Source organism: Petaurus breviceps, unplaced genomic scaffold (genome assembly GCF_028583685.1).
Source record: "Petaurus breviceps papuanus isolate PSGF00001 unplaced genomic scaffold, PetGlider_PUasm1.0 178, whole genome shotgun sequence".
NCBI classification, from domain to species: domain Eukaryota; kingdom Metazoa; phylum Chordata; class Mammalia; order Diprotodontia; family Petauridae; genus Petaurus; species Petaurus breviceps.
The window spans coordinates 14,925,906-14,946,644 of record NW_027185777.1 but is presented as its reverse complement, the minus strand read 5'-3'; the positions used below and the strand labels follow the sequence as shown (position 1 = coordinate 14,946,644).

Sequence of the window (20,739 nt, the reverse complement as noted above, 5' to 3'; positions counted from 1 at the left end):
AGCATGGAAGGGTTGCAATCCAAGTTGGTGAAGGGGAGTTGGAGTTGCTGAATCAATCTCCACACAGATGAAATAATGAATCCCTCAAAGTATATGCCTATAATGACAACTTTGAGACCAAGCATCATGCAGAGTAAAAGTGGAAGGTTATCAAAAGACAAGATTGGTTTTAGCAAATTTTGTACTCCAGAATGTAGAGGGAAAATGCTGGAATACAAAATATTTCTTCCTACCTGGCTTTCCCTTTTCTGTATGAAGAAGAAGATCGTCCAGAAACAGATTCTGACACCTTATCTTCTGTAGTAGAAGGTGGAGAACTGAAATTTCACACATTTAAAGTTATATACAAATAAAGTCATTTAGTTGACAGTATTGGCTTTGGTCCCATGAAACATGCAACAATTTCTTCCAAGAGGAAAGAAAGCCCTTTTGCTTATGCTGAATTCAAACAGTGATGTGTTAAAATAATTTTATGAAGCTTTGCAAGGATGAGAAATGACAACAAATATGAAAAACTCTAGTACTGAGTCATGTTGGAATTTTTTTAGAAAAATAATTTTTAGGAAAAGAAAAGTTTCCATTAAAATTATAGATGAAGTTCTTACAATTTTTCCTAAGACCTTTAATTAAAAAAAAAAATTAAAAGCATTTAGGCTTTAGCTGCATTCTAGCATTTTGGAGTTCTGCATATGATTATTGATGACTGAACAATCAAAGGTTATTCAATTTAAAGCTAATAGAAAGTAAATGACAACTAAGAGCACCAGCCCCAGAGTTGGGATGACCTAGGATTGAATCCAGGCTCAGACACTTAGTACCCACCCAGAAACACCTGGCCATGTAATCTTGAGCAAGTTACTTAACCCCAATTGCTTAGGGGTGGCCAGGTGGCTCAGCAAGTAAGAGCACTGCCCCAGAATCGGGATGACCTGGGACTGAATCCAGGCTCTGATACTTACCACCACACCCAGAAATAACTGGCTGTGTAACCTTAAGCAAGTTACTTAACGCTGATTGCTTAAAAAAAAAAAAAAAAGAAAGCAAATTATATTATTCTCTTGGAGGTGTTCCAGGGCAGGGTGTTTCCTACAAATGTTGTTCTTTATATTAATGGATTTAAAAAAAAAAAACAAAAACTTCAAAAGCCATTGCTTAACGTGCTGCTTGGCTGTCTCTCTGTTTTTAGAACTATTAATTGAATGAATGATTAAATTCCCATTTTATTAAGAAATAAAGGGAGCGGCTAGGTGGTGCAGTGAATAGAGCTCCGGCCCTGGAGTTAGGAGGACCTGAGTTCAAATCTGGCCTCAGACACTTGACACACTTACTAGCCATGTGACTTTGGGCAAGTCACTTAACTCCAATTGCCCTCCAAAAAAAAAAAAGGCAACAACAACAAAAAAGAAATAAAGATACATTAAACTCTTAAGCTTCTTTGTAAGCCTCAAGTTAGTATAATAATGATGATGAATAATGTTATTTAATAATAGTTAATAATAACTCACATTTCAAAGAACTCTTTGGTATTACAATCAATACAACAATGCTATCGGCCATGATTGCTAACAATTCTGCAGTAAGTTTTAAAAATCATTAGACCTACAGAAATTTGCCCCCAAAGAATTTGAATTGACCAAAAGTTGCCTCCTTTTAACCATTTATGCCTTGGTTTACTGCTTCTGCCATCTGTAGGATAAGAGAATACCAATACCTATAAAAACACATTTAGAATTCATTGATAAAGGGATTCCCATTAAAACTAATCAACAAAAGTTTGGAAAGGAAGGGAAATATGCACTATATTTCTTACATCCCCATTGCCTTATTTCCTCTAGGTCATAAATTCGGTCCATATTCATTTTCTTGGATGTGCTAACAAATGAACCTGGCAAATTTCTCCATCAGGAGTCAGGGTCACAAGTTAGGGAGAGCAAAACTAGTACTTTCCATCAGGAAACCCTAGCTCTGGAAAAAAATAAAAGTAGCACAAAAAGTTGTTTTCCCCCAACCAACAGCCTATTTGAGAAAATACATTTATATGTTCACAATGGATGAAAACCCAAATCAGAACAAGCAATGCTTAGACTCTAAAAGTGACTCACAAAAAAGAAGGTTTACTGTTAATTAAGATTATTGCGCGCCGATCAGTTGGTCCTTGTAAAGCAAACTCCTTCAGAGTTAGTAGTTTTGTGCCTGGGTTTATCTGCAAAATAAGCCAAAGATGAGACATATTGACCTCATTTTCTTAAAAGCACAAATACCTAGAGGAAAAAGATGTTTTTAAAATGGAAATCTTCAGTTCAATGGCAAAATTCCTCAAAAGATTATAAAAGGCTGAGATGAAGAGCTGTAGTCATTTTTCAAACAATACGTTTAATTGAACATTTTATCAAACAACCAAGGAAGATGGCAGAGTTTGTTTTAAAGAAAGTAACTAAGCCTCCAAGTTGGGTAATGTGGGCTTTAATCTTTCTGGAGGGATTGACCTGAATCAAATGTATTCCTTATAATAAGATCCTTACCTTAGCAAGACAATGATTCCATGGTTAGAGCACCATCAACTAAGTTAAAGTTCTTAATTTAGTCTTAAAATTGTTGTGATTCTTAGTACCCTCTGTTCCCTTTTCCACCACTGACACCATCACTGCAGAAGTGGAAACAGGTTGCCCAGGACTGAGGGCCATTTTGCATTTTTCTTTGTTTTAAGGGTTGTGCTGGCTAAAAACTTCCATATTTAACTAAGCTGGTTCGTGAGAAGCAGATACATTTTGTTACTGAAGTTTTACTTCAATGCTTTCACAAGAACTTAGGCTCCAATGACATAGCCTTCAAGAACCCATGGTCACTGCCACACCTCAATGAGACATCAGAGTAGGGATTTGTTACCTATTCCTCTCAAAATCAACAATGTATTATGTATTGCTTGTATATTCTGTGGAAAATTTATTGAATTATAAATGTTTTCTCATGTAATTAATTTTCTCTCCAAAAAATCTAGCACTATGTCTGTCTTAATTAGATTTTAAATTAGAAAATAATCTAATTGAAATTCTTTTTCTGAAGTTGGCACTATATTCTAAAATTAATTTTCTCTCCAATTTTAGCCTTAATCTGAAGTTTAATCAAATAATGTTAGCTTACCCAAAAATGATAGTAAGTGATCAAATTTACATTAAAAATTATAAAAGATGGGCTATCATGGCTTGACAGTTAAAGATGAGAAGCTGATTTCTGTATCAGTTTTGTAAAATGTAAAGTAGGCGAAAATTATATAATTGCACTATAATAGCATAATACCTACTTGCAATGTAGCAACACCATTTTTTTAAAAAGTAATAAAAATTAACAGATATTAAAAATAGTACTGGCACTTACCCGACCAGCATCATAAAATCCATCAGGAATCATATTATTAGATGACAAATAACCAGTCTGGCAGTACTTCAGGGAAAGATTGTTATTAAGCAATCTATTATAAGCTGCCTCACTAAAATTATTTTTTCGCCTTATTGATAGATTAATTTCTTGAAGGATCTCCAAAGCCCTGTCAATAAAACAACAACAAAAAAGCTTTATTTACTCAACATAAATACTTCTCCGTTAAGTCAATTATACTCTTATTTAATATCCTAAATGATAAAAGTTTGGCAGGGGAGGGGAAATACCTCTTTCTTATTCTTTGAACTAGTACATGATAGATTTTGACAACTTTCTCCCCACTGGACTAGTTATTTAAATGGTCTAAGTAGCTCTAGGTGAGAAACTTTCTCTAAGAATGCAGATCCACACTATTTCAGCTAGGAGTTGTCTTGAGAGTTGCCTGGAGCTACTGAGAGCTTAAGCGACTTGCTCAGTATCTTCCAGCCAGGACAGGTGAGCTGCTGTGCTTAAACCCAGATCTTCCTGACTACAAGGCCAGCTTTCTGACCATTATACCATGCTCCTCAATCTGCTAATTACTGAGGCAAAAATCAGTTTCCTCTCAAAGAATGTATGCCAATAAAATAGGATATAAGGACTGAGACAAATTATCTTTGTTCATTTGAAGCAAAGCTAAGATTCTATTTTATGAGCACATAAATCTCTAGGAAGTTTTCTTGGCTACTTATCAGACAAAAAATGTAAATACAAAAGCATGTTAAAATCTATGTATGGAGTTTTAAAATCTTATTTCCTGATATATAAAAGAAAAGGAACTAACGTATTAACTTTGGAGTGAGTGCTATTCTATGGTAAATTGTCCAAAACTAAGTTTATTATCTTTCCATTTTTTATGAATTTAAATGCCTGATGATTCACCTAGTCATTGTTGTTGGGGCATTCAGTCATGTCTGACTCTTTGCGACCCCATGGACCATAGCACTGCAGGCCCTTCTATCCTTTACTATCTCCCAAAGTCTATCTGAACTCATGTTTGTTGCTTCCATGACATTATCTATCCCTCTTATCCTCTACCTTCCCCCTTTCCTTTTGCTTTCAATCTTTCCCAACATCAGGGTCTTTCCCAAAGAGTACTGTCTTCTCATTATGTGGCCATGATATGTAAGCTTCAGTTTCAGTATTTGATCTTCAAGTGAATAGTTTAATTATTCATTGATTTTATCTCCTTGCTGTTCAAGGGACTCTAAGTCTTCTCCAGCACCACAATTTGAAAGAGTCTATTCTGTGGCACTCAGCTTTCCTTATAGTACAACTCTCACAATGACCCATTGCTACTGGAAAAACTATGCTTTTTTTTTTTAAAGGAATCGGGGTTAAGTAACTTGCTCAAGGTTACATGGCCAGTTATTTCTGGGTGTGGTGCTGAGTATCTGAGCCCGGATTTGATCCCCAGGTCATCCCAACACTGGGTCCGGTGCTCATACTCACTGAGCCACCTGGCCACCCCTAAAAACTATGCTTTGACTATATGGAATTTGCTGGCAAGAGGATGTCTCTGTTTTTTAGTATGCTGTCCATATTTGCCATAGCTTTTCCTCCAAGGAGCAAGCATTTTTTAATTTCATGGCTGTTATCACCATCTGCAGTGATCTTTGAGCCTGAGGATATGAAATGTGAGACTGCTTCCCTTTCTTCTCCCTCTGTTTTCCAGGAAGTGATGAGGACAGTTGCTATGATCTTGGTTTTGTTTTTTTTTTCTTAATGTTAAGCTTCAAGCAAGCTTTTACCTTCTCCTTTTTGACCCTCATTAAGAGGCTTCTTAATTCTTCTTCACTTTCTGACATCAGAGTGATATCTGCATATCCTAGATTGTTGATATTTCTCCCAGTAGCTTTAATTCTGCCTTTTGATTCAGCTTGGCATTTTGTATGATATACTCTGCATATAAGTTAAATAAATAAGGTGACGGTATACAGGCTTGTCATATTCCATTCACAATCTTAAACCAATCAGTTATTCCAGGTTTGGTTATTACTATTACTTCTTGACCTGCATACAGGTTCTTTAGGAAACAAGATGATCTGTAATCCCATCTCTTCTATGATGTATTACATTTTGTTGTGATCCATAGTCAAAGGCTTTAATGTAGTCAATGAAGCAGAAGTAGTTTTTTTTTCTTTTTTCCCCCTGGAACTCCCTTGCTTTCTCCATAACCCAGCCAATGTTGGCAATTTGGTCTCTAGTTGCTCTGCCTTTTTGAAAACCAGCCAGCACTTCTGGTAATTCTCTGCTCATATATTGCTGAAGCCTAGATTGCAGAATTTTAAGAATAATCTTACTGGCGTATAAAATGAGCACAATTGTTCAGTTATTTCAATATTCTTTGGCATTATCCTTCTTTAAGATTAGGATGTAAACTGATCTTTTCTAATCCAGTGGTCACTGTTGAGTTTTCCAAATTTACTGGCATGTTGAGTGTAAAGTACTTAATGGCATCATCTTTTAGAAGTTTAAATAGCTCAGCTAGAATTCCATGACTTCCACTAGCTTTATTGTTAGCAATGCTTCCTTAGGCCCACTTGACTTCATTCTGCAGGATGTCTGTCTCTAGATCAGTAATTGCACCATCATGGTTATTGGCACTATGATTTAACTGACTATATAGAACTTCTCCATCTCTGACTGCAAAGTATATAATCAATCTAGTCTCAGTACTGACTATCTGGTGATGTCCCTGTGCACAGTTAGCTTTTGGGTTGTTGAAAAAGAGTGTTTTCTGTGACCAGTGAGTTTTCTTGACAAAACTCTTATCAATCTCTGACCTGGTTCATTTTGTACTTTGAGGCCAAACTTGCCTGTTATTCCATTTTATCTTTTGATTTCCTACATTAACATATGAATCCTGTATGATGAATGTGACATCTTTATTGTGTTATTTCTAGATGTTGTAGGTCTCCACAGAACTGATAAATGTTGGCCACTAAATTATCCATGGTTGGAGCATAGACTTGTATTACTAGGGTGTTGAACAGTTTGCCTTGGATTTGAACAGTTATCATTTGGAAGTCTTTTAGATTATACCCCAGTACTGCTTTTCTCATCCTTTTACTGACTGAGGGATACTACATTTTTTTCTAAAGGATTCTTGCCCACAGTAGTATATGTAGTGATCATCTGAATGAAACTTACTCATTCCTATCCATTTAAGCTCACCAGCATCCAAAATGTTAATGTTTAATCTGTCCATCTCCTGTTTGACCACATACAGCTTATTTTGGTTCAAATATCTTCTTTTTTATCTGAGACTGGTTTTGAACTCAGTTTTTTATCTGAAACTGGATTTGAACCCTCCTGACTCCAGGGTCAGTGCTCTATCCACTGTGCCACCTAGCTGCCCCGGTTCATGATCTTATATTCCACTTTTCTGTGCGATATTCGTCTTTACAGCACTGGACTTTCCTCTCATCACCAGACACATTTGCAGCTCAGCTTCCTTTTGGCTTTTGTCCAGTCACTTCACTAGTACTGGAGCTAGTTGTAATTGTCCTCTGCTCTTCTCCTCGTAGCATGTTGGACCTTCTGACTGGAGGGGCTTATCTTTCAATGTCATATCTTTTATCATTTTATTACTGTCTATGGGATTTTCTTGGAAAAGATACTGGGTTGGTTTGCCATTTCCTTCTCCAATGAATCACCTTTTTTTTCCAGAACTCTCTATCATCTGTTATTATCTCTATTTATCTGTCCATCTTTGGTAATACTCCATGGCATAGCTCATAGTTTTGTTGAGCCACTCAACCCCCTCCACTATGACTAAGCAGAGATCCATGCACCTAGTCACCTATGTTTAAAACCCTGGAATTTCTTTAGTTTCTTTTCTCTCCCTCCATTATCATCTCCTATTGATCCTGTTTCCACAATATCTCTTGCCTCAATACCATATTTTCTTTTCTTGCTGCAACTTCCCTAATCTAGGTCCCCCTAGTCTATTGTAATATCCTTCAACTGGGTCTTCCTTTCCCTGCCATTTTCACCCTTTTGATCTATTTTTCATTCTCTTGCCAAAATAGTCTTCCTCCAATGATAATGTGGTTATGTCATGCTCACATTTGCTAAAAAAAATCTTTAGTGGTTCCCTACTGTCTAACAAACAAAATGTCCTTTGTCTTAAGCTGCTAGCACTTTTGTCTCTCCTGACTTCAGTCATATTACCTGAGGCTTTGGCCAAACTAGACTATCGACTGCCCTCTTCTCCACCATCTGCCTTATATTCTCCTTCCTCAACATTTGTTTGTGTTCTTACTTTTGCTTGGAATGTCTTCCCCTCCATATAAAGGTTACCCTCAAATACTATCTTTTGCAGAGAGCCTAGACTTATCTCCCCCAACCTCCATTGGTAGCAATCATGTGGAAATAAATATGGCATAGTAACATGCACCTCTTGAAGGTGCTCATGATGTATTATTTTATTATACTCATCTATTTGTCATATATTAGGCTATAAGTTCCATGAGGACAAGGAGAGTGCCTAATTTAATTTTATGTATCTCCCAGTATAGAGTATAGTATTCTACACATGGCAGGGGCTAAATAAATCAATTAATCAATCAGTTAGCATTTATTAAACCCATATGCCATGTGCCAAGCATTTCACAATTCAAATGATCAAAAAGAGAATCTGTGGAGAAGCAGAGAGGAAGAACAGAGAGCACATTTGGGATATACCTTAAAATTCTTAGAAAATTGAACTGGTGTTTGGTGTTTGGCAAAGGTAGCAGAAGTTTTGTTTGTTTTTATTTTGAGGTGTGTGTGTTTCTGAATATGTTAAAGGCATGAAGGAAGGAGTAGAAAGAATGTCGGGTGCTTAAAAATGCTACAGAGAGGATAACCATGGAGGTAGCAATTGTGAGGTAACAAGTTCTTCAGCTGATGTGGAAGGATCCCCAGCAAAGTTGAGGAAATCAGCTTTTGAGAAAATGAGGGAAATATTTCCCTGTGAGGAAATTCTTAGGCACTGTTACTTCATCTCCAGAAGAATACTGATGGTGCATAGACGTGCATTGTTCCTGACGGCTCTGCTGTTTAAAGGGGGTGCAGTGAAGCATGTGCAAGGTTGATCTTCTTCCTTGGGGACGGAGACTTTGTTCCTTAACATTCAATCCATGCTCCCTCTTTGAGTATTTGCTTCCACAAGTTTAGAGAACAAAATGTTTGTTTCAACTTTATCTAACCTACCAGCTATTTAAGTTGATGGTTATTTGTGCAAATTGTCAGGTGTGGCCTAAGCAAAGCTGTGCTTTAAAAGCCTGTGACTTTTTATTCATTTGGACAGACCTCATGTTGTTCCTTATCTCCCATTTATGCCACTATGTAAACAGTGAAAATTTGAACCACTTTAAAAGTCAATACAATTTTCTGAAGTTTGTATACAGCTATAATTTAAGAACTACATTCTTGACATTTAGATAAGTATGTAACTAAACATTTCTATTAAGATGACAAAAAAAAGAAACAACTTCTTACCCTAATTTGCATAGTTCAACAGATGTTGGCTCATCACTTGCACAAACCATCACAGCCCAACTAGCGTGCCTTCTGACTTCATCATTATTTGAGTGTAGCAATTCCACAAGTGGTTCGAGTCCACCTGCATTTTTTAACTAAAAATGGGGGGAGGGGGAAGGGAGTAATTCACTGAGTATTTATTAACCTTTTAGATACACCCAATAACTGAGAATAGTTAGATTGTTAAAAGTTTTCACCAGCAAAAAAAAAAAATGAAACTATTACAATTATTTCCGTACTTCAAGGAGCCATGCTTTCATCAATGTGAGTATTACCTCCAGAGAAGTGTATGAAATTCCTCTTTGCTTTAGTAGATTTATCATCTTCCCTCCCCCCAAAACCTACCTTTTCTTCTAACTTTCCTAGCTCTGTTGAGGGCATTACCATTCTGTAATTAAAGATCCATATAGCATATCAATAGAAGCAGACTGAGCCTTGAACAAAATGTAGCACTTGTTTATGTTAAAAATAATAAAACTCATAAAAATAAAATTATCTTTTCTTACTATAATCAAAAACATTTATTTAAAATTAATAGCCAGCATCATTTTGATGGATAAATACCAGAAACTACCTCAATAAGATCAGGAGTAAAGATAGGAATCCCACAGTTTCCACTATTATTGACATAATATTATAAATACTAGATATAGAAATAAAACAAAAAAGAAATCAATTAAGTATGAGCAAACAGAAAGATATTGCAAACATATAATATTTTACTTAAAAAAACTTAAAGAATCAACAAAAAAGATACTTTTAGCAAAATAGCATACAAAACAAGTCTGTAAAAATCACCATTACCTCACTATAGTATTAACAAAAATCAACAGGATGAGAAAGAAAAAAAATGTTAATAATTTACCAACAAAATACATTAAATATATAGGAATTAACCTCTTGAGAAACAGATTTTAGAAACATTGAGGTGGTACAGTGAAAAAGCACTGGGCATAGAATCAGGAAGACCTGAGTTCTGACACTTACTAGCTGTGTGACCCTGGGCAAGTCACTTAACCTCTGTTTGCCTCAGTTCCTTCGAATATAAAATGGGGATAATAATAATCTTAGGAGGATCAAATAAGATAATAATTGTAAAGCACTTAGTGTCTGGCACATAGTAAGCACCATAAATGTTCGCTATTATTATCATATAAATATAACTTCAGAAATTTTTCATATACATGTATTGAGACCTCAGTAAAGGGAGATAAAGCCAATATGATCCATATATACTATTATAAATATTACAATGTTTGATCTTTTTAGATTTTGTGCTACATAAATCAAATCACAAAGGAGTAATAAATAAAATTAGAAAAAATAATAATAAAATTCATATGGGGGAGACCAAGATTATCAATGGAAATAGCAGGTAAAGGAGAGGAGTTGGCTTTACCTGCTCTCATGTTATATTACAAGGTAACAATTATAAAAAACTACCTGGTTCTTGTTAAATATATATGTATGTATACACACACATATATGTATATAATCAGATCACTAGAATAGAGCAGATAAGCCTTGCCTAGAAATATATATGTACAACAACCTAATATTTGAGAATTTCCACAATAAATTCGTCCAGGACACAGGCTGCTCAGTTAGAACTGTCAGCAAAAGGATCTGATGGCAGCCGACATTTTCGGGGAACTTTAAGGTTTGCACGTCACTTCATGCCTGTTATCTCCTTGGACCCTCATCACAACGCTCTTCAGGTAGGCGCTATTATTATCTTCATTTTACAGACGAGGAAACTGAAGCTGAGAGAAGTTAAGTGACTGACTTAGGGCCACACAGTCAGTGAGGGACTGCAGAAGAATCTGAATTCCAAGTTGTCCACACTTCAGGTCCAGTGCTCTGTACTGTGCTGCCTGGCTGCCACAAAAAACCCCTAATAGATAAGTGATCTGCGCATACACACACACACACACATATACACATACATGCGCACACACACCACACATACACACACATGATTGCTCATAACTGTAGGTAAGGTAAAAGTTCATAACCAGATATGAGACAGGAGAGATTATAGAAGACAAAACAGATCATTTTGATTACATAAGATTTAAAAAAAAAACTTTTTCAAAAGCAAAGGTAAATGTAACTACAATAAGAAGAAAAATACAGACTGAAAAACAACCAAACCATTTTTCATCAAACACCTTTGTTAAAAAGCCTGACAATCAGAATTGATGTGGAAGTGATAATGAACGCATAAGTATTCTCATACATAAGGAAATATGTGCAAACAGTTTACAAAAGAACAAATGAAAACTATCAAATACCATATGACTAGCTTTGGAGAGAGTGGGTTGGCTTCAAAGGCTCTCAGGCCTCAGTTTCCTTATGATTAAAATGAGAAAGTGAAGATTCACCTTTCTGAGTTCAAATCTAGCCTCAGACACTGAGTAGCTGTGTGACCCTGGGCAAGTCACTTAATCCTGTTTGTTTCCTCATCTGTAAAATGAGCTGGAGAAGAAAATGGCAAACCATGGGGTGGCCAGGTAGCACGGCGAGTAAGAGCACCGGCTCCAGTGTCGGGATGACCTGGGGTTCAAATCCGGGCTCAGACACTTAGCACCACACCCAGAAATAACTGGCCATGTCACCTTGAGCAAGTTACTTAACCCCAATTGCTTAGGAGCCGCCAGGTGGCTCAGCGAGTAAGAGCACCAGCTCCAGGGTCGGGATGACCTGGGGTTCAAATCCGGGCTCAGATACTTAGCACCACACCCAGAAATAACTGGCCGTGTCACCTTGAGCAAGTTACTTAACCCCAATTGCTTTAAAAAAATAAAAAAGAAAGAAAGAAAATGGCAAACCATTACAATATCTCTGCCAAGAAAACCCCAAATGTGGTCACAAAGAGTCAGACATGACAAATGACTGAACAACATTAGTAGTCCCTTTTAACTCAAATAATATGATTCATGTGAGAAATTATTCAAAGTTGCTAATAATCAGATACACAAATTAAACTAGCATATGTAAACTCCACACTTACATAATAAGTGGAAAAGTAAAATGTGGAAAGGGTTATGGGTAGACAGACACTAATTAATACATTGCTGGTGGAACTGCACATCATTACTGAGGGAATGAGAAGATCAAGTGGTAGTGGGAATTGAGTCAGCCATACTGAATCCATCTTGTGACTCAACTCTGGGGCTAGTTCAGGTCCCTTTTTGTTCAGTTATGGGTCTAGTCCAATTTCTGTCATGTGAGAAAACTTTATTTGGTTATGGGATGTATGAGAAAACTTTATTGCAATGTTTGAAGCTAGACCTGCATGGCTTGGAAGCTGGACCCCCTCTATCTCCTGCTTAAAGACCCTTAACTAAAGCCTAGGTTAGGCTGACAAGAAACCCAGTCAGAGCCTAAGACTGATAACAAGGAATTTTCTCACAATTATATATCTCAAGCAACCCATAAGTCTTGTCTGAAAACTGACCCCATACTGTTCAATCAGTTATTTCCATGTTCCTCTGATTGAATACAGACACTTGGAGGCATGGGACACCTCTTCTTCTGATTTTGGGTAATTGCACCTATTCACTCTCCCCTTGGAAAGTCCCTAATCTTTCCTCCAGTTAAAAGTCAGATTACCTAATTTTGTATCCTGGTTGATTGTTTCCTTTTAATTCATTGGCCTTATTTGATTAATTGTTTTTAATGCATAAAACTTTTGTCTCCCCCTATATTTGGGGTCCTAGTGCCAAAGCTAAGGAGGCCTGGTCCCACTTTGTTACGCAGTTGGCATGCATTGCTTAATAAATCGATATGCTTGGAAACTCAAACCTTTGTTTCCCTCATCCATTTCATCTTTTACCTCCCACATTCAAAACAATCTGGAAGTAAGAAAAGTTACTGATTTTTTTTTCACCCTTTGATGTGCAATAATCCTATTATGATATTTATACCTTAAGGAAGTTAATGAAAACAAGAAAAGACCCATATTTAAAAGCATATTAAACAGGGGAAAAAGTAATAAAAGCCACAAACAAAATATCTGCCCAACAATTCATGAATGGCTGAGCAAACTGAGTTATATAGATATTATGGAATAACATTAGACCATAATGAAAATATGAAGATTTCAGAGATAGGTGGAAAGACTTGTATACAGAATGAAGAAAAGAAGAGCCAAAAGAACAATATATGCAGCAACTACAACAATGTGAGTGAAGAAAATAACAAAAGTGCCACCAACCTCAGGTTAAAATGTTGGAAGGGGGGGGGTGCGGCTAGGTGGTGCAGTGAATAGAGCACCGGCCCTGGAGTCAGGAGGACCTGAGTTCAAATCTGGCCTCAGACACTTAACAGTTACTAGCTGAGTGACCTTGGGCAAGTCACTTAACCCCAACTGCCCTCCAAAAAAAAAAAAAGCCAAAAAAATGTTGAAAGGGTTATGGTTATGGATTTATTGGACCTGAGATTAACAGAGCACTTCCAGATTCTCAAGCATTGTTTACATTTTTTCCTTTAATTCCTACAACTAAGTGAGATGGCCCTGCAGATATCCTCGCTTCCATTTTAGAGGTGAGGGAACTAAGATAGAAAGATTGAGTGATTTGCCTACGGTAGCCCCACTAAAATGTGTCAGAGGCTCTTAGGATCGGAACCCAGATTCCTCCTGACTCTAAATAGGACGATGCTCCCTCCCAAGTAACATCGACAGCAGTAGCATGTTATCACAGTAAAAGCACACATTTTCCCCTTCCCTTGACAAATGTTTCACTATAAAAGGAGGCAGTGATACTTAATCTCATGAGCTGGGGGGTGTAATGGGGAGAGTGCTGGACTCAGAGTCACAAAAGCCTAGGTTCAAGTCCTGTGTCAGACACTTATGACTGCATGCATGACCCTGGGCAAGTCAGTTAACCTCTCTTAGACTCAGTTTCCTTATCTCTGATTTGGGGGTGATAACAGTACCTACTTTACAGAGGTTTTATGAGGGTCAAATGAGATAATATATGTAAAGGACTTTGCAAAACTTAAAGTGCTATGTAAATGTTAGCTATTATTACCGTAATCACTGTATTTAATGTTTTTGCTTAACTGTATTAGGGAAAATAAATTTGTGGTGGATGAGTTTGGGTGTTTAAGAAGTGTCTGGGCCAATGCAAAATGTATTAATACATCATAATGAATTGCATAATAACTACTCACATACGATACTTTCCTTATGTAATTGAGGTAAATAGTACAAGTATTATTTTCCATATCTTAAAGATGGTAGGGCAAATAGCATTATCTCCATTGTAGAGATGTTTCCCATAGAAATAATGGCATAAATGATACATAGGTTCCTTGGTTCAATTAAAAGAGTTCATTTAATCAATAATATAGCTGATCATATGATACATTTACGAGAAACAGAAGAATGTAAAACTATCAGTTAAATAAAGAAAACAATGAAATTGTTTTTTTCAATCTTTTTTTTTCTTTTTTTTTTTTTTTTTGCTTTTTGGAGAGAGAAAAGCAGGGCAATTGGGGTTGTGACTTGCCCAAGGTTACACGTAGTTTTTTCAATCTTGAAGGAAAATTTAGTATTCACATACACATATGTGTATTTGCATATATATGAAAGGAATGTGTGGTTTTATAAATATACACATGGACATAATATGTATGTGTATATACTCATATACACATTCACAGGCTAGTTGAGGTAGACTTAACTGAACCAGAGGAAAAGCTCATAAAATGTGCATCAGCCTAATAAAGGGAAAGAAAGAAATGTTGGTCGTGACAATTCACCATTTTTATCATTTTTTCTAAGTGGGAAAGGGAAGGATGGAACTGGGAGGGGGAGAAGCTTTCGTTGTTGTTGTGGGCTCAGGAGTGTCAAAGGGTTTGATTTGTCACTCTGGTATATATGAGATCACTGGCACCGTAGTTCTCCCAAATTTGCAAAACCTTTTGCCTGCATGACCTCATTTTAGATCTGCTCATAATCAAGATATTCGTAGTCCAAGTAGTGTCTGCATATGAAATAAAGTGAAATCATTTAAACCCAAATAGGAACCCAAAATCTTTTCCACTGCATCCTAGTTTTTAGAAGGGGCATAATAAAATATATTTATTTAACAAGATGAAATCCCCAGGGTATTTAAGGAAAGATTCCACAAGTGTGGAAAGATACTCACTCAGTCTGTCTTTAAGGTGACAGAGTAAGAAGAATCAGAAAAGGCCAGCTCTCTCGCGATTGTGGCAGCAATATTAAAAAACAAACAAAACAAAAAAACAAACTGAGGAATGATCAAGAAATCCAAGGAGAAACAACCAATAATTGTATTTTGTCAACTTAGATACACAATATAGACAGAGCCAGAAGCCTGTGGGCATGGGAGAAGGGACCCAGCCAGGAATTATGACCCAGGAGGAAGCTTTCTGGCACCAGCAAGGGCAGCCTGCAGCTCTGGTAGGGAGATGGGAGGTGAGAAAAGGCTCTAACCCACAATGCCTAAAGCATACACTAGTACCACCTTGACCTCCAAGGCAATATTTAAGGTGCCCTCTGGATCAGACCATGCATCTCTACCCCTGTACCACCCCAGCATGATATCATTGGTCCTTTACTGCCCCCCACCCTTGCAACCTGGTTCAGGAAGCCAACCAAAAGCCCCTCATGAGGTCCCAGAGGAACACAGCAGTACCAGAAAAGGCCTTACTATTCCTTTCAATTCAGAAAGTAAGGCTGAGACATCAAAAACACAAACCCAGAAGAAGAAAATAAACCTCCAACATTTACTAACAAAACCACAAAAAATAAGTCAGAGGTTTTCCAAAAGCTATGAAAAACTAGAAAGGAGAAAGGCTCTGAAGGAAAAAATTGGAAGGAGAATAAACACTTTAGTACACTGTATATCGTATACTGAAAATGTAGTATATTGTTAGGGGGCAGCTAGGTGGTGCAGTGGACAGAGTGAGGGGTCTAAAGGCAGGAAGACTCATCTTCCTGAGTTCAAATCTGGCCTCAAATACTTACTAGCTATGTGAACCTGGGTAAGTCACTTAACCCCATTTGCCTCAGTTTCCTTGTGTGTGAAATAAGCTGAAGAAGGAAATGGCAAACCATTCCAGCATCTTTGCCAAGAAATGGGGTCATGAAGAGTTGGACACAACTGAAAACAATTGAACAACAGATGTATATTGCTACAACCCAACCATAATCAATTAATATGTCTTAAATTTTTTAGGTCTGATTTCATAAAGAGTATTTTGTAGTTGAATTTGTTCATTCCTATTTATGTCTTGGTCAAGTTAGTCAATAAACATTTAAGTGCCTATTATGGGGCCAGGCACTGTGCTAAGTTCACCTTCCTGTATCTTCCTAAATATTTTATTTATTATATATGGATATATATAATATTTATGTGTATATTACATATTTTTATTTATATGAATTTATTTTATATAGTCTGTAGTTATTCTGGATGGACTATTTAATCAATTAACCAGTCAATAAACATTAAGTAATTACTATGTGCTAGACAGTGCTGGGGATATAAAAAGAGGCCAAAAACAACGTTCAAGGTGCTCGCAATCTACCGGTGGAGACAGGAAGTGAATAAATATATACAAAGCAGCTCTATCCAGAAATAGGAATGGGGGATGGCACCAGAATGAAACCCAGGGGTATACGCTTGACCCTGCCATCACCCATCGGAGTCCCACTTCCATGTTTGTGAACGCTGGAATTTGTTTATCTGGTCACAATCTGTGGTTCCACACCAGTGATAAGTCAGTCATCCACCCTGTGGAAGGGCGGCTACCTTCCCTGTTCCAAACCAATCAATTCAGTTCAATAAAATTTATCATGTGTCAGGCACTATACTAAGCACCAGGGATAGAGGAAGAGGTGAAAAGTCCCTGCCCTCTAGGAATTTACAATCTAATGGGGGAGAAAACATGCAAAAAATAATGTCTACAAAGCCAGGTTAAATGGGAAATGCATAATAGAATAGAGGGAAAGCACTAGAATTAAGAGGGGTTGGGAAGGTTTCCCATAGAAGCTGACAGTTTAGTTGGGACTTGAAGGAAGCCGGGGAAGCCAGGAGGGAGAGAGGAGAAGGGAGGGCATTCCAGGAATGGAGGACAGCCAGAGAAAATGCCTAGAGCTGAGAGATGGCCTTGCTTGTCTATGGAATAGGTAGTAGGCCAGAATCACTGGATTGAAGAGTATATATAAGGGAGCAGGAAGACTGGAAAAGTAATAGGTGGCTAGGTCATGAAGGACTTTGAATGTCAAACAAAATATTTTGCATTTGATCACTGGAGTTTACTGAGTAGGGAAATGACATGATCAGACCTTCATTTTAAGAAAATCACATTAGTGGCTGAATGGGAAAAAACCCTCCAGCAGGTTATTACAATAATTCCAGCTGTGAGGTGGTGGGCCTTCATCAGGCTGATGGCAGTGTCAGAGGACAGAAAGGGGTATATTCAAAAGATATTGAAGAGAGCTTGAAAACAGTTCGAATGGTATAGGTGTGCGATAGTAAGAAACCCAGGATAATTCCTAGGTTGTGAGACTGAGGGACTGGGAGGATGACATTACCCTTTATAGTAACAGGGAAGGTAGGAAGAATAGGGAGAGGGTTTAGGGGAAAGATAATGTGTTCTGTTTTGGACATGAGTTTTAGATGTCTGCTGGACATCCAGCTTGAGAATTCTGACAGACAGCTGGAGATGAGCAATTGAAGGTCAGCAGAGTTTGGGACAACATGGACATATATGAGAAACATAGAGAGGTTAATTAAATCCATGAAAGCCGATGAGACTGCCAAGAGGAGTAGTATAGAGGGAGAAGAGCAGGCGCTCTAGGACAGAATCCTGAGGGACGCCACAGGGAAGAGGAGGTGATCTATAGAGAAAGACACAGTAAAGGAGACAGAGACAGATCAATCAGATAGATGGGGTGAGAATCGGGAGAGAAGGATGTTCCAAAAACCTAGAGAGAAGAGAGTATCAGGGAACAGAGAAAGTGATTAACAGTGTTAAAGGCATCAGAGAGGTTGAGAAAAATGAGGACTGAAAAAAAGGCCATTGGATTTGGCAGCCAGGAGATCAATAGCACCTTTGGAGAGAAGAGCTTCAGTGGAATGATCCGGCTGGAAGCTGAATTGTGAGGGGTTAAGAAGGGAGCAGGAAGAAAGAATGCAGAGGTACCTATGGCAGACTGCCTTTCTGAGGAGGTTAACTACAAAAGGCAGAAAAGATAGAGGACTACGAGTTAGCTAGGATGAAAGAACCAAGTGAGGGACTTTTTCACTTTTAGACAGTAAGAAATGAGCCAGTGGAGAAAGAGAGGTTGAAAATAAGTGACAGGTGAGTAAAGAGGCAGCCCCGGAGTCAGGAGGACCTGAGTTCGGTTCCGGCCTCAGACACTTAACACCCACACCAAAAAACTAGCCGTGTAACCTTGGGCAAGTTACTTTACCCCAATTACCCTTCAAAAGGAAAAAAAAAAGATAAGTGACAGGGTGGGGATGGCAGAGAAGGGGCAGTCTGCTGGAGGAGACGAGACAGAATAGGACCCCTTGAATAAGGGGAGGGGTTGGCCTCGGTAAGGAGCAAGGCCACATATGAGACAGGGTGAAGTGGGAGAGAGCAGCAGAAGGCACTCTCCTGAGTGACAGGAGATGAGGAAGAGGGGAGAAGAGGGAGCTCCTAGAGAATAGCCTCCATTCTTTTCTGTAAAATAGAAGACCATATTTGTGATTTTTAACTGAGATTTTGAGAGGCAGGCAGCAAAGTATAATAGGGAAAATCAGCAGATTTCTAGTTTGAGAGTGCATTTCTGTTTACAACCTGTGGAGACCTCTCCAAGCCTTGTTTTTCTGCTAAGTACAATGTGGAGAGTTTCTAAGGTCTTAAGGCCAGCTCTTAATTCTATGGTTCTAGGGCATGTTTTAAAAAAGAAGCATGTCGGTCTCCCAAAAGATGCCAAACAGGTAAACTGGAACGAAGAGTACTAAAATTGTCACCTCATTCCTTGCTTCCACGTCACAGGCCACTGCAGCCACGGTGAGAGCTGCTTTGCTCTGGACCAGAGGGTTGGTAGAGTTCAGAGGCTGGATGATGGCCCGCATGATGTCATGACTCTGAATCATCATACGCAGGGACTCCTGGGTGGCCATGTTGGTCAGCACCGTGGCAGCGTTGGCAATGGCCTTGTCTCTCTTACAGCTTAAGGTACTTATTAAGGCCTCAATAGCTTCGGCTTCAGCGGCAGCACTGGTAAATGCAGAGAAAAAAACATTGTGATGAAAACATCTCCAAAATGCCCTAAAAATAGTGATAGCAATGAAATGTTCGCTTTGTTGACACAGATCACAGAGGAGAGCCATCCTCAGGGTGACCTGCACAGTTTTCAAATATGAATTCATTGGAATGATCAGTTTGCTTTTTCTGCAGCCCTCAACAGTATAAAAGGCACCATGGGAATTTCTACTGTCCAGTGATAACTGTAGAGTGAGAAGGAAATTCCTTGAATGCTCTTAGGTATTATTTTATTGAAAATATGGGCAGAAGGAATACTACCAACAGTCCTTTCGAGATAAACAAAGAAATTAATATCTATATGGCAAAATAACTAATAATTATTCTCAAATTACTAGCTAATCACAGGCAGAAAAATACTCATTTCAAACCACTAAATTTCATCTTGCAAATAGGTTCTCTGATTAAATATATTAAAGACTCTCCTAAATCAATGACATATGCATTCAAATAAATAAATAGGTTGCAATGTTGGCCCATTCACATGAGCCAAATTTTAAAGTTTCTTGTTTCTACTATAATAAGTTGATTTATTGTATAGTTAACTAATTATTACATGCAAAGACATTTTCCCACATAATTGAAAACCCCAAATCTCCTTTTAAGGAAGTCAACTTTAATAGTCTTTACTTCTGTCACTTAAAATTCAGGGAACAGAGTAAAATTATAAGACAATTTAAAAAATATAGCCAAAGAAAAGTTTAATTTTATTCTTTAAAACTTTGTACATTTTTTGCACTTAATAGTATTTAATTTTTTCAATTACATATAAATATAGTTTTCAACATTCATTTTTATAAGATTTTTGAGTTCCAAATTTTTCTCCTTCTCTCCCTTCCCTCACCCCTCCCCATAACAGCAAGCAATCTTATATAGGATATGTATACAATCATGTTAAACATATTTCCACATTAGTCATATTGTGAAAGAAGAATAAGAAGAAAAGGGAAAAACCACAAGAAAGAAAAAACTACCCAAAAAAGTGAAAATAGTATATTTTGATTTGCATTAAAACTCCATACTTCTTTCTCTGGAAGTCGATAGCATTTTCCATCACGAGTCCTTTGGAATTGTCTTGGATCATTGTATTGCTGAGAAGAGCTAAATCTAACAAAGTAGGTCATTGTACAATGTTGCTGTTACTGTGTACAATGTTCTCCTGGTTCTGCTTCCCTCACTTAGTATCAGTTCATTTAAGTCTTTCCAGGTTTTTCTGAAATCTGCCTGCTCATCATTTCTTATAGCACAATAGTATTTCATTACATTCATATACCACAACTTGTTCAGCAGTTCCCCAACTGATGGGCATCCCCTCAATTTCCAATTCTTAGCCGCCACAAAAAGAATTGCTATAAATATTTTTGTACATGTAGGTGCTTTTCCCTTTTTTATCATCTCTTTGGGACCTACTAGTGGTATTACTGGATCAAAGGGTATGCACAGTTTTATAGCCTTTTGGGCATACTTCCAAATTGCTCTCCAGAATGGTTGCATCAG

General features: G+C 37.6%; 1 protein-coding gene across 1 annotated transcript in view; it reads right to left on the bottom strand.

The window, feature by feature from the left end:
• The window catches only part of ARMC3 (armadillo repeat containing 3), a 134,834-nt gene that overhangs the window by 31,335 nt on the left and 82,760 nt on the right, over window positions 1–20,739 (bottom strand). The window contains exons 11-15 of the mRNA XM_069086096.1: window positions 18,948–19,197; window positions 8,905–9,041; window positions 3,376–3,544; window positions 2,103–2,203; window positions 234–317 (exon numbers count right to left, since the gene is read on the bottom strand). Coding sequence (XP_068942197.1) covers window positions 234–317; window positions 2,103–2,203; window positions 3,376–3,544; window positions 8,905–9,041; window positions 18,948–19,197 — 741 coding nt within the window. The remainder of the gene's footprint in view (window positions 1–233; window positions 318–2,102; window positions 2,204–3,375; window positions 3,545–8,904; window positions 9,042–18,947; window positions 19,198–20,739) is intronic.